Source organism: Dendropsophus ebraccatus, chromosome 12 (genome assembly GCF_027789765.1).
Source record: "Dendropsophus ebraccatus isolate aDenEbr1 chromosome 12, aDenEbr1.pat, whole genome shotgun sequence".
NCBI lineage: Eukaryota > Metazoa > Chordata > Amphibia > Anura > Hylidae > Dendropsophus > Dendropsophus ebraccatus.
The window spans coordinates 9,421,185-9,435,873 of NC_091465.1; the positions used below are offsets into that span (position 1 = coordinate 9,421,185).

General features: G+C 43.5%; 2 protein-coding genes and 1 pseudogene across 2 annotated transcripts; all 3 read right to left on the reverse strand.

Annotated features, from left to right (window-relative positions):
- Window positions 1-287: 287 nt before the first annotated feature.
- LOC138768608 (olfactory receptor 5V1-like) lies at window positions 288-3,194 on the reverse strand. Its single transcript, XM_069946562.1, has 2 exons — window positions 3,165-3,194; window positions 288-1,238 (listed from the first exon to the last, which is right to left on the reverse strand). The coding sequence occupies exons 1-2, from the start codon at window positions 3,192-3,194 to the stop codon at window positions 288-290; spliced, it is 981 nt and encodes a 326-aa protein (XP_069802663.1).
- Window positions 3,195-7,114: 3,920 nt separating this feature from the next.
- On the reverse strand, window positions 7,115-8,074 carry LOC138768610 (olfactory receptor 5V1-like). The gene has a single exon (XM_069946563.1). The coding sequence runs from the start codon at window positions 8,072-8,074 to the stop codon at window positions 7,115-7,117; it is 960 nt and encodes a 319-aa protein (XP_069802664.1).
- Window positions 8,075-13,733: 5,659 nt separating this feature from the next.
- Window positions 13,734-14,689, reverse strand: LOC138768611 (olfactory receptor 5V1-like; annotated as a pseudogene).

Here is a 14,689-nt window from a genome sequence, read left to right on the forward strand (position 1 = left end):
AGCCACCGGTATTAAAATGCTAAACAATTGGACTTGAGCATACTCAAGTTGTGCTCATCTCTAGTCCTAACATCTTTGATACTCTCTGGCTCTCCCCCTCTATAGAGAAACCGCGTGGTTTGCAAATATGAAACTTTTAGGCCAATGGGATGTTGGGACGTTGGGAGGTAAACAAACACTAGGCCTTTCTGTTCTTCATAATGGGATTTCTTACGGCTCTGGTCCTCTATATTCTATGTACAACAATGTAGATATATACTTTAATTTTGCTGACTAATATCTTTATTTTATTTCAAATAAAGATATTTCCCAGTGAAAGCCTTTGCCAGCGCCCTCCTGACCTCTTGGTTTCTCAGGCAGTAAATAACAGGGTTAAACAAGGGGGTTAGAACACTGTACAGCACAGTGGATATTCTCACAATGTCAAATGAGTCTCCAGGTGCCGGACCGATATAGTTGAAGTTAGCGGTCACATAGAACACTGTGACAACAATCAGGTGGGACGAGCAGGTGGAGAAGGCCTTCCGTCTTCCGACTGCTGAACGTATCCTTAAGATAGTGGAGATGATATGAACATAGGAAACAATGACAAACACAAAAGGCGTCATTCCCAGAAAAACACTGACTATGTAGAGCAGCAACTGACTAGTGTGAGTGTCGGTGCAGGCCGCATGTAACATAGGCGGGACATCGCAGAAGAAATTATTGACACGTCGAGAATCACAAAAGGTCAATTTAGAGGTCATCAGGGTATGAAGGACCGAGTTCAAGAAACCACTAAACCAGGATCCTCCTACCAAGTATGAGCAGAACCTCTTATTCATAACGACGCGGTAATGGAAAGGGTTACATATGGCCACGTATCGGTCATAAGCCATGGCGGCCAGAAGAAGACATTCAGATCCTCCTAGAGAGACAAAGAAGTAGAGTTGGGTGAAGCACCTACTGAAGGATATCCTCCTATTTCCAGTGATGGCATTCACCAGCATAGCCGGGAGGGTGACCGTAGAGTAACAGATGTCTAATATAGATAAATAACTCAAGAAAAAGTACATAGGTGTCTGGAGATGGTTGTCGATCCTAATAATGCTAAATATTGTCATATTACCGACAAGGATCATTGAGTAGATGATGAGTATAAGACATGACGTCAGAACCTGTCCACCAGAAAATCCTAACAGGATAAAATCACAAAAGCAAGTCTGGTTTATCAGTGCCACCCAGTTGTGAACAAGATTCTAGAAAAGAAAATAATTGGAGAAATTGTTTTATGATTTTTGCAACGTTTCTGTACACTTATTAGGGACTGAAACGCTAAGAGAACCTGTAAGAGTCGTGGGGAGAAGGAGACAGGACAAGTGGTCTCTAAAGCTAGTACCCCCCATGCTGTCTCTGCCTACTTGTCCTGAACAACCATCCACAACTGGGTGACAGTCCCTGCTCTGAAATAAGTGCAAGAAAACAGGGACAGGCAAAAAGACGGGACACATAATAGAACGGCCACACAGGCTGGGTCAGCAACAGAGAGGGCGAGCAAAATACAATGACGGCAGACAAAGGCGTAGTCCCAAAAACGGGCAGAGGTCAGAACCGAGAAGGAAGAAAGTCAGAAAGAGAACGGGTAGTCAGAAACAGACAAATGGAGGACAAAAGCCAAAAGCGGTGAGAAGGTAAATGGAGGACAAGGCAAAGTACAGAATCAGGTAGACAGAGAATGGAAACTAAACAGGCAAAAAGTCAGGACAGCAGAAGCCACTGTGTATATATAATTCTGTATATATAATTCTATTATATATCCTGACATTCTGATGTCATAAGCTGATGATTATATAGAGATGAGCAGCACTGTATAGGAGCTTCTTATTCAGTCCTGTGCTATCCACAGACTGGCATGTAGTATTCCCTGTAATAATGTGTCCTAGCTGCTTAAGAGTAGCTTCACACGCACCGTATCGCAGACGATTTTCTGCTGCGGATCCGCTGCTGATTTGATCTAAATAACTGAACACAGCATCAAATCTGCTGCAGGTCCTGTACGTGTGAACACACCCTAAAGGGGTTTTCCAGTCCTAGATCAAAAAGTTATATTGTGCCGAGCCCCTTACACGATAGAAAAAAAAATACATACTTACCTATCCCTAGTCCCCTACAGCTCCCCTTTGGCTATGTATGGACCCCAATCCTCTCGTTTTCCTGATTCTGAGATAAGTGTTTGGGAGCAGGACCTGCCGCCTCAGCCAATCACTGACCACAGTGGTGTCCTGCCTTGGCATGTGATTGGCTGAGCTGGTTTTGCTTCAAAAGCAGGAAGAAGCTAGATTGAGGGACTGACTAAGTAAGTATGCTTTTTTTTCTATATTGTAAAGGCCTGACACAATGTTTCTTTATAACCTAGGCCCAGAATACCCCTTTATCAAACTGATAATTCACACTTCAGCTGCTGCAGAACCTCACAATAAACACCCTTAATGCTCTACATGATGCTAATACTCACATCAGGCTGGTTCACATCAAGCTGTATCAGTACATTGCAGATATACATTAGCAAAAAGGTATGCTGACATATACCATGGTGTACTGGCAGCAATGAGCAGAAAGCAGTAAGATCAATCCATTTCCTACATCCAACCTCCTGCAGAATGAATATACAGGTGCTACATTCATCTCATTAAACTCAATGGGTCTGCTGCCAGTATACAGCGGTATACACTGTACATCGGCAAATACCAGCAAGGCTCAATGAGATGTGAATCCTGCCCAAGATGCTGCAGAACCTCACTATACAGACTGTGACAGCGTGTGCAGAGCATCACTTTACACTCTGTAATGTTCTGCAGCAGCTGAGGTGTGTATTGTGTATTGTACGGCATGTGTATTGGGGCACCGTACTGTATAATACACGACATGTCCGTCAGGCGATAGCATAGGGGAAAGTCCTGGCACACGAGTGACTGAGCTGTAGGGAGAGAATCACCCTATATAATCATTGGATTCTGGATGTGATCCTTATACACAGATTAATCCCAGACGTGTCAATGGGAAATCTCCATGTATTATAATAATAATACTGCATAATCATAATAAGATGATATATAGAGAGTACAGAGCAGTCAGGACATATACAGCAGGTTACACTATGGCTCCTGCTGTATCTGAGCTCTCACCTGGTATATGGATCTGTTCTTCATCTCCATCCTGTTACATAAAGGGATTTAATAGAAATGTGGAAAGTAAAAGTTCTTCTAATCACATCTAATCTACATGCAGGAAGCGATCCGTCCCCTCCTGATCAGCACAGTGACTCTTATATCTGTGTATCAGCTCTGCTATAAGCCTTGGGGGGACAGGCTGCACCCCTGAGGATGTGTAAGATGATGGGTGACGAAAGACGAAAGGTGGTTGTTGTGATTAACTTCTGTACTGGAGTAAATGTAACAGGCAAACTTTATCAGTGCATCGGCAATGGCTTGTATATACAGTGTATGGGATGTGATTGAGAAGGCAAAACAGTCTTTGGTTACATTGGCACAAATCACGTAGCTTTTTTGTGGTGTGCCACCCCCGCGTTGGTATGGAGGTGGTACGGCCGGTCACTTGCTAGGTGGTGTAGTGTGACGCCAGCTCTATGGTGGTTGGCAGAGATGAAGCCGGACCCTGCTTTTATTTTAGAGGGCCGGTTACACCTTGTTCCCCTGTGGTTAGGGACCTGCTACGGGGTCCCTTGGGTTGTTATCATGGTGGGCCGGAGTGAAATAGTCACCCTCCCGGACTATCTGTTCTGCCACCCACAGAAAGGGGAAATGTCCGAAGGAGTGTGTATACTGTGTTGGTGCGGGACGAAGAATCACAGAGTCTCTTTACCATAATTAAATCTTGTTTACTCTGAAGGTACTTGTGTGCAGCAGAACATACAGCTTTACATTGACAGCAGTTTATACTTGATAGGACACTTAATAGTCCAGGATCCAGATCTGAAGTGAGAGTGTAGAGATCGGTACAGTCATGCTGCCTGGGTTACGAGCTGAGAGATATAAAGAAGAACCAGAGGAGCAGAGAGGAGGGGGATGTCGTGAAAATCCCAACCCAAGTAGTACTGTGCTCTGCCGGCATGTTGGAGGATTAGGTAGAGATAAAAGAATACTTGAGAGAGAACACTTTTGCCCGTGCATTGACTCTTGTCAGAATGAACCACCTATTGCCCTACCATTGTCGAGGGGACCTGTCCAAGTGGGTGACACAAGCCCCAGACCCTGTTACCTGGGATGAGCGGAATGTTGAGGGTTTCCTGCTGACAACCGCACTGCGAGATAGAGTTCATAGGCTTCTAGCAACTTTGCTCTATCCAGATCAGTTCCTAGCGTTCTGCTTTTGTGGATACTGTCCTGCACTGTGACTCTCTTAGTCCACGGCGTGAGTTGAAATGATCTCTGACTTGTCCTCTCCTATAAAGGTTTAAACACTGCATAGTGCTGAGTAAGGTTGCTTGAAGAGAAACTGTTAGGAGCGTCTTGGCTCTACAGAGTCTAGTGACCAACCTCATACTTGGACTGGGGACCTGGCAGAGAGTCAGGGCCCAAAGGAACCACTGTAGGGAGCATTCTAGCTTGCGTCCTTCCCCAACAAAGTCCCAATACCAAAAGACCTCTACGCTTCCTCTACCTATGTGATTTCCTATCTACAGCTCCCTAAGCTCCCTGTAAGGTGTGCTGTAAATGGGTGAAGAGTGCATAAAAAAGAAGTAAAGAAAGAGATGATAGCACAGAAGAAGAAGATACTCTCATAGGTTCACAGATCCATGTGACATACAAACAAACAATAACCATTTCCATACTTGAGCTGTGCAGCAACTGAGTACACATACTTACAATAGCGACATCTAGTGGCGAAACTTTATCACTACTACATCACCACTTACTTACAAGAAAGTACAGGCGAGGGGGGTAACCAGCAGCAGCACCCCGCGGTGGGACACCACATTTGATGCATCAAGACTACATTAGAGCCACTTCACACTAAGTAAATTCGGTGGAAATCGGCCTGCCTCAGTGTCAAACGGAGACTCTATGGGAGGGCTCAAACACCTCCACTCTCCTCCGCTCTCCACTCAAAAAATGTACATGTCAATTCTCTGAGGCGCGCAAGCCCTCCCATTGAGTCTCCGTTTGACACTGAGGCAGGCGGAATTCTGCCGAATGTGATCTGGCCCTTAAAAAGTAGATTTGGCTGTATCCTGCATGGTCCTACTTTGAAGCTCCCATTAAAATCAATTGGAGTTTCATGACAGCACCCTACCGCACTCAGTTAAGAAAGAACTGAGATGCATCTCTGAACATCGATGAGGTGCACCATACCTGATGACTTTTTCAGGTTATAGCCTGACTTACTAAAAAAGTTTAACCTTATGACTGTAATATCTGGATGCAGCAACCCAGAGCAGAGCATGAGCTGGTGGAATAGCTGTGGACAGACAGACACCTGCAGACAAGGCTGGGCCTTGTGGCGCCCCACAACCCTGTCACAGTGAGGCGTGAGAGTTGTTCCACAGGGGCAGTCCCATTTTCCCTTAGGCGAGCACGATGGTGAGGGAACGGCACAGGTGTTGGCGAGGTTCCCCTGGCTCATGCAGTATCCTGACTAATGGTGTCTCTCTTGAGTAGGACGGTTCAGTCCTAACTTACTCAGTTCTGGTAAAAAGGAACAACAAAGAACAGGAGAAGGTGATTTATTTTTGGTGCCAAAGAGTTTTCACATGCTCTATCCTTTGTCTTTACTTGCCACTCCCTTACTTCCTGTTCAAATAAATGGTGGACAGGATATGACACTGGAGGTGGTCTTTAGTCAGCAGGACCTGCTTGCTTATTTAGCCACTGGCCACAGCAGTGCCCATCTCAGACAGTGATTGACTCCTCCGGACACATCTCAAAAGAAGCAACAAGCAATGATTAATGGAGAACCATCAGGCCTTGGATCAGAAAGGACATGAGGCTCAAGTAGAGTAGTACCAGATATTTTTTATTTCTCCCAACCCCACAGCAACATAAAAAAAAAACATTTTTGTAGACCATCATACTTTAACTGGACCTTACTGTTTGGAGATCCAGGGGGTTTCAAGATTTTTCTCACCTACGTGCCTGATGGTGACAAGTCAGCCTGCCCATTCTTTTAGAGCCTCCATGTCTCATTCAGCAGGTCACTTTTCTTACTTGTTTTTTTGTCCATCAGGTACACCGCTTCAAGTTTTTTATATGAATAGAACGGCCTTGTTCCCGCACACGGTGCTGGTCTATTCCTGGGCACCGGCCTGAAGCACAAGAGGTGGGCCTGCCCGCACTCAGTGTGACTGCAGCACCGGCATCCCCGCACCAGGGCCGATCCATTCATATAAAAAACTGATGTTCCTGATGATGGTACATTCGCTTTAAATAAACTAGAACTAGATCTCTTGTAGTACAAAATAACAATTTACTATAATCAGTAAACTCTAACAAAATGTTTCTGATTACGGGACCTTAGACTGAGTCAAGTTTTACTCCACTTGCCTACAGTAGAAAAGGACACAAATAAAAGATGGTAGCACATAACTTAAGGTTCAGACTACATGGGATTGTTTGTAGTCTGTAGCCATGGAGACACACAGGTCTGCATATGAACTGTATAAACAAAAGGGAGGAGATTAACAGTCCTAACTATTTGTTCCATTTTTTATTGTGGTTGCTTTGCATGTTTACTAGGTTTTCCCCATTTCATACTTTTAGGTCATACCCAAAATTGAGTTTCCTCATTGAGAAAAGCAATAAATGTAGAGCTGCCCCAAAAGTGTTTAAATAAACTCCAATTTATATGTACAGTAGTAGATAAGGGTTTTTGACATTGCGAATGGTGAATCTAAAGACAACAACCAGTTATGAAGCCCACTCATGATTCCATTCTTTTTCTCAGTTCCTGAAAGTGCTATGTGTATTGACCTTGAGATGACCCACATCTTAAAAAATACCTATTTTACGCCAGTTTTATATGATCATCAAAAATTGCGTTTAAATGGTCAATGGTTGTGACTTTCCAAGACTACAACAAGTAAATATTTAGCTTTTGGGTCCAGCACTATCTACTGTATTTAGCCACCTAAATGCTTTGGCATCTCAAGTACTTTCTTCAAGGCTGCTTTCACTTCTTTATTTCTCAGGCTATAGATCATAGGATTTAACAATGGAGGGACAACACTAAATAGAACTGATGATACCTGGAAAATAATAAGAGAATCTCCAGAAATAGGTCCATTGTAGTTAAACATAGCAGTAATGTAGAAAATAGTGACAACTATGAGGTGTGAGGAACATGTGGAGAAAACTTTCTTTCTTCCTTCTGAAGAACGGATTTTAAGGATGGTGGAAATGATACGTACGTAGGAGTTTATCAAAAGTACAAAAGGAGACATTGCTATAAATATGGTGACCACATGCAACAATACTTGGCTGCCCTGGATGTCACTACAAGCTGCTTCCAACATTGGGAGGACATCACAGAAGAAATGGTTGATGTGATGATCTCCACAGAAGGTCAGTTTCATGGTCATCAAGGTATGGAACACGGCATTCCCCAACCCACAGACCAAGCATCCGGCAACAAAGCCTGAGCAGAACTTCTTATCCATAACTGCATGGTAACGGAGCGGGTTACATATGGCTACATATCGGTCATAAGCCATGGATGCCAGCAGAAGACTTTCAGATCCCCCAAAAGACACAAAGAAATAGAGCTGTGTGAAACATCTATGGAAGGATATCCTCCTGTTCCCAGTTATGGCATTGACCAGCATAGCCGGGAGGGTGACCGTAGAGAAACAGACATCTATTATGGAGAGACAGCTTAAGAAGAAATACATGGGTGTCTTCAGGTGGATGTCCACCTGGATGATGCTAAACACAACTAGATTCCCAAAAATGGTCATCATGTAGGTTACTGTGATTAAAAGTGAGAATATGATCTGTCCTTCCGAAAACCCTATAAGGATAAAATCTTCCAAAGAATTATTATTATTATTATTATTATTATTATGAGCTGCCATCCAGTCCATCATCTCATAACTGTGGGGTAAAAAAGATCAGCATCAGTTGGTTAGATACCTCATACAGCTGGGCATTGATGTGGAAGTTTTGCCCGGTAAAAGTTTTCAAAAGGATTGGAACCACAAAGGTAGTCAATATATTGTAAACACAATTGTGGACTGTGACCTGTAGGCACATTTAGTTTATCCTTCAAATGGTATAGGGGTACAATGTTCACTATTAGTGACTCCATTAAAATCTTTTTTTCTCTAAACTCTGTCAACCTTGGCCCTGTTTAAAATATTGGAGGTATCTAGGCATTTAACATTGGTATTCTACCAACAACGATTTATGTGTCTGAACATAGCGAGTAGGGCAGTAAGACACTTTCTGGGAGGTAAGAGACCCGGTCTGGGACATGATTGGACCAGAAACGCACACACACGCACACACACATAGACACAGGAAAGGCCAAATGTGAATCACCTAAGCAAAACAGAAGTTAACTGTTAAGCAACCAGAGGGAACTGGCAGAGAAAAGATGGGTGTGGTAAGAAATCAATCACCAGAGCAGGAGTAGAACTGTATTAGACTGTGTTCTGATAAGTTCAAATAAAACATAGAATCAAATACAAAACAAGGCTAAGGGTGCAGTCTCGGCCATATCCCATGATCTGAGGAACGTGCTAAGGTCCGAACAGGCATGAATATGACATTGTAAATGTAGATTCAATTGAAATTTTTTAGTATAGATTTTTAGCCAGGGTGAGATCTCAAGCATATGACTTTTTGGGGATCCATAAAATACAGTTTTGTAATGTGTCACTTATTGGATTCTGTGGTCTCATAGTATACATCTATGTGACTCCAACCTTATACACACTGCTATAGAGAAAAAAAAAAAAAAGCATGGCTCATCAACACATGATATGGTGCTTCACATAGTGAATATGGATCTATAATACTGATGAGTAAACTTTTCAAAAGTTCGGTTTAGCAGGTTAACTGAACTTTGATGGAAAGTTTGGGCTTCTCTGATTGCCTGGCTGTAAGGGATTGCCCGGCTGCACCTGCGCTTTTGATGTAATGTACAATGCCATTCTGGATAGGGTTCGTATGAAATTCTCAAAAAATTTGGTTCGTTCGCAAACCAAACTTTTTGCAAAGTTCGTAACTAATCTCTGTTCGAGAAGTTTGGTTCACTCTCTCTAGTTTATAATACTAGCCCATACGGACTCCATGTGCTGATATCAAAGGGTCCGTTTACAAGAAAAGATTAAAGCAATTAGGAGACAAGAGGTTAAAGTTACGGGAGATTTGTTTCCAATTTAAAAAAAGACAGAAAAATTGATTTAATTATTATATTAAAGACACGACATCTTACCTGTTGTTTCTTCCTTAGATTAATTCTCTTGGTTTCAATTTTCAAAATCCAAAATTAGCCATAATTTGAGTTGGAAGAAATTAAATTGAGCAAAAACATTTTTAATAAAATTCTAGTTTTCATTTTTGAGTTTTACTGAAACATGGCTGACACCAGTGAGGTTTTTTTTTCTGCTTCAGGGCTTTGTGTTATATGAGCCTAATATTTATTGAGTCACAAAACCTCTCAGGTAGCAGCAGCCATGGGGGGGAAAGGTACATAGACGACATCCATAGAGAATCCATGTCCTTATGGGAGGCATAAATTTTTAAGGTCAATTATTCCTATAAATGAAGTAAATTTTTGTAGAGATGCTTATTTATTGTGTAAAATTAAAGAAGATGTATTAAAGAAGCTATTCAGTGGCAGAGGCAGGACACTGCTACAGAGGCTGAATGGCTTAGCGGGCCTCCTACATCACATCTCAGAGCCAGGAAGGTAAGTATGTCTTATTTTTTTCTCCCTTCCCCTCTCTCTCCCCTCTGTCTTGGCCAGACAACCCCTTTAAGAGTTATCTTATAATAAATATAATTTAACTTATATAACACAGACTAAATTAGACATTACAGAGATACACACAGTGGCAGTCTGTGGCACCAAGCACCCCAAGCGATCGGGGCCCCCAATGTCCAGGGGGGCCCCCACGCCCCGCTCTTGTGCTCAAGACCGCTGGACCGGGCTGCTGCCCCGCTCGCTGCTGCCATCTGAACTGTAACTATGAGCACTCGTAATGAGCGCTCATAGTTACATGCAGCAGCACTGAAAGGGCGGGAGACATTGGCTCCCTTCCTGTCAGTCACTCTTGTGGCCGCAGGAAGGGTTTTTCCTGCGGTCACAAGTGGCAGGTTTGTCCTTGTGGTGCCGGCGCTCCAGTGACAATACTGGAGCATCGGCGCCAGGACAAGGGGAGTGCGGCCTCTTGTGACCGCAGGGAAAACCCTTCCTGTGCCCACAAGAGTGAAGAGGAGACGCCCGGATCCAGGTGAGTATAAGTGTTTGTTTTATTGTGTTATATACTATATGGGAGCGGGAGAACACAGGGGTCTGTTTAACTGGGGGAGTGCACATCGGGGGTCTATATAAATGGGGGGAGCACACAGGGGAGCTATAGACTACTGGGGCAGCACACAAGGGGTCTATATAATACTGGTGAGGCACACAGGGGGTCTATATACTCCTGGGGGAACCACGCAGGGGGTTTATATACTACTGAAGGAGCACACAGGGGTCTATATCCAAGTGGGGGAGCACACAGGAGGTCTATATCCAAGTGGGGGAGCACACAGGGTGGCTAAATACCCCTGAGGGAGCACACAGGGAGCCTATATACTAGTGGGGGAGCACACAGGGGGTCTATATACAACTGGGGAAGCACACAGGAGGTCTATATACTTCTGGGGGAGAACACGGGGGGCTATATATAACTGGGGGAACACACAGGGGTCTATATACTACTGGGGAAGCAAACAAGGGGTATATACTACTGGGGGCAGGACACAAGGGATATATACCATTGAGGGAAGCACACAAGGAGTATATATTACTGGTGGTAGCGCACAAGGGGTATATACTACTGGGGGCAACACACAGCGGTCTATTGTTTTGGAATGCGTGTCGAGGGGGGGGGGGCAGACATAACTTCGCTTGGGGCCCCAGAAATGCCAAGACCGCCCCTGGATACACATGTAACCATCAAGGCAAACATGAAAAATGAGGTCCCTGCTCCCAAGAGCTTACAGACTATCAGGAGAGGGATGGAGACAAAAGGCCGAGAGAGTCTTCATTTCTACCTATTTCTAGTCCAGCCATCTTTAATAAATAGGATAGTGCAGGTGAAGGTGGATAAACCAGTCATCTACAGGTTTAGGGGCTTGGAGTGTAGGAAATGTTGATTGTAAAAAGTGATCAATTCAGGGAACCTGATAAGCTGCTGAATAAGATGAGTTTTCTGGGCACATTTAAAGCTTTGTGTATTAGGAATGAGTCTGACGTTCTGAGGATGATGTATTCCGGAGAACCAGTGCAGCTTGGGTGAAGTCCTGGAGACGAGAATGAGAGGTGCGGATTATGGAGGATGTTAGGCGTAAATCACTAGTAAAGTGTAAGGGCAATTGCGCACTGTGACCGATCACTGATCAGGCTCGATGATTGTACGTCACCTCTGACACGGAGCGATGCACGGCCGGCAGACAATGTTTTTAAACTAGTTGAATGACAATGATCTTCTTCATAATCGGCTTCTTACTTAATCACTGTCTCTATTATACCCGATTTGGCAGAGAATGACTCAATGTAAAGTATGAGTAGGGTGATAGACAGTGCTGAGGGAGGAGATATAGGGAGGTGCAGCACTGGGGAGAGCTTTGTGTGTGAGAAGGGGTTTATATTGTATTCTGTGCTGAACGCATCATGCCAAGCCCTGTTCATATGTCTTATGAGGCATACGGCCATTATAGATGCTTGCCTCAGGTTCGGACCCCTGTCAATTTTGAAAATAACAAGAAGAAGCACTCGGTTGAGCAATTTATCTCTGTGTTTTTCTGTGATTGGTGTTTTTTTTAATGTTCAGCATGTAGCGTACCAGTATTGGTCGAGTTTCCAGCCCAGAGTTTTTACTGTTTTGAATTTAAAAAAAATTGAATTGTATTGTTCACATTTGTACTGTTTTTATACTCTCACCACACTAATATTGCACATGCACCACTGCATAGAGAAGCCACCGAGCTAATTGCTTTATGTTTCCATGTCAGTCTGCTTCACTATGCAACGGTGCATGAACAAGATTCGGATGTGATGGCACAGGTACCAGGGACCTAAAGCATAGCTGTCATTTAAATGTCACTTGTCCGGAATCAATAAGTATGAATAGTACAAGTGATTTTAAGAAACTCTGTAATAGGTTTAATTAAGCAAAATAATTTCCTTCTGTACTCAAAAAGCTGTTTTCCTACCTCCCCTCTCACTTCAGAAGGAGCAGGATTTCTGTGTCTATTATTCTGAATGAAGAGGGAGGGTCCGTGGGGGGTGAGTGAGCACTGAGAGGAGAAAAGCAGGACTGTACAAAACTACAATCTTCTCTCACCAAATTCACCAGACTACCAGTGACCTTTCTGACCTGTGAATCCAGCGTTTTATCCAGACATTCTGCAAACGACTGGGCTACTTGTCTGCTCTTTCTGCTCATTTGTCCCCCTCGACCCCCACCTCCATAGGTTATAATGGACTCAGCAAACCTGTCTTCACTTTGCTCCTGATAATTCACAGATAAGAAGTAAGGGGGAGTGGTAGGAAAACAGGGGGGGGGGGGGGGTTAGTACAGAGAGTTTTTTTTTGCCTAATAAAACATATTTCATAGTTAATTAAAATCACTTGTACTATTAATTTCTGCAAAAAAAATGTAAATGACAGCTGCACTTTAAGGGAGTTATGGGGGGTGATGCTATTCAGACCTGTCAGGTCCAGTTCTATTCTAGCGAACGGCAAGACTCATTTATGTTATCTAAGGTTCTTACCCTGCTTTACCTGATCTTTCCTCTCAGTTCTCCCCATTCTGATCTTCTGCGTCCTCTGTTTGATATTTCTGCGCGTATTCCGTAGTGTGAACATAGTACACTCCAAAAGGACAAGAGTCAGAAGAACAATGACAGAGACATGCCAGGTTAACACATTAGATCACGCAGTACCCAATGCAGAAGGTGTCAGTGAGCACAAGCTAGAGGTCAGATTAAAAGGGTTATCCAGCACTACAAAAACATGGCCACTTTTCCCCCTCTCTTGTCTCTAGGTCAGGTCTGGTTTGCAAGTAAGCTCCATTTACTTCAATGGAACTGAGTTTGAAACCCCACCCAATCTGGAGACAAGAGAGGGGGAAAAGTGGCCATGTTTTTGTAGTGCTGGATAACCCCTTTAACCAGATCAGGTATTGGAGAACATGAGTGAAGGACAAGACCCACAATCACGGAGCCTGTCAGAGCAGGGGACTGGAACTGCCTCTGCTTGTCTCGATCCTCTGGCAGTCACACCATGCCAGGAAGACCCATTTGGCTGCGGCACTGCACCGAAAATACCGTGGGATCGTGGATAGGTAAATCAATTACACCAAGCTTATTCGATTCCCTAATATCGTATATTAGTCCCCAAGAAGATTGTCACTCTAAAAAGCACATACATTGAAGTTTTGTATGGTCATCCCAAAGAGAAAAAAAATGTTTGATGGTTGGGGTATTTCTAGACTATGATACGTAAATATTTTAACTGGTTGGATTCTATTTAACCACCTGAACGGAGGAATGTTTGGGCATCTCAAGTGCTTTCTTCAAGGCTGTATTCACATCTTTATTTCTCAGGGTGTAGATTATAGGATTCACCAATGGAGGGGCAACACTATAAAGAAAAGATGACACACGGACAACGATAAAGGAATCTCCAGAAATAGGACCATTGTAGTTAAACATGCCTGTTATATAGAAAATGGTAACAACTATGAGGTGTGAGGAACATGTGGAGAAGACCTTCTGTCTTCCTTCTGAAGAACGAATTTTAAGGATGGTGGAGATGATACGTATATAGGAATTCATGACAAGTAGAAAAGGAGACAATGCTATAAATATGGCGACCACATGTATTAACAATTGGATGCCCTGGATGTCACTACAAGCAGCTTCCAACATTGGAGGACATCACAGAAGAAATGGTCGATGTGATGATCTGCACAGAAGGTCGGTTTCATGGTCATTAAGGTGTGGAACACGGCATTCCCCATCCCACTGACCAAAGATCCAGCAACTAAACCTAAGCAGAACTTCATATTCATAACTGCATGGTAATGGAGGGGGTTACATATGGCTACATATCGGTCATAGGCCATGGCTGCCAGAACAAGACTTTCAGACCCTCCAAAAGACACAAAGAAATAGAGCTGCGTGAAACATCTATGGAAGGATATCCTCCTGTTCCCGGTTATGGCATTGACCAGCATAGCCGGGAGGGTGACCGTAGAGAAACAGACATCTATTATGGAGAGACAGCTCAAGAAGAAATACATGGGTGTCTTCAGGTGGATGTCCACCTGGATGATGCTAAACACAACTAGATTCCCAAAAATAGTCATCATATAGGTTACTGTGATTAAAAGTGAGAATATGATCTGTCCTTCCGAAAACCCTATAAGGATAAAATCTTCCAAAGAATTATTATTATTATGGGCTGTCATCCAGTCCAT

Excerpts from the sequence above, each read along its gene's own strand:
- LOC138768608 (XM_069946562.1), bottom strand. The coding sequence starts at position 3,194 with ATGGAGATGAAGAACAGATCCATATACCAG. Across the intron at positions 1,239-3,164 it reads AGAACAGATCCATATACCAG|AATCTTGTTCACAACTGGGT; the intron begins GTGAGAGCTCAG and ends TTTCTTTTCTAG.
- LOC138768610 (XM_069946563.1), bottom strand. The coding sequence starts at position 8,074 with ATGGACTGGATGGCAGCTCATAATAATAATAATAATAATAATAATAAT.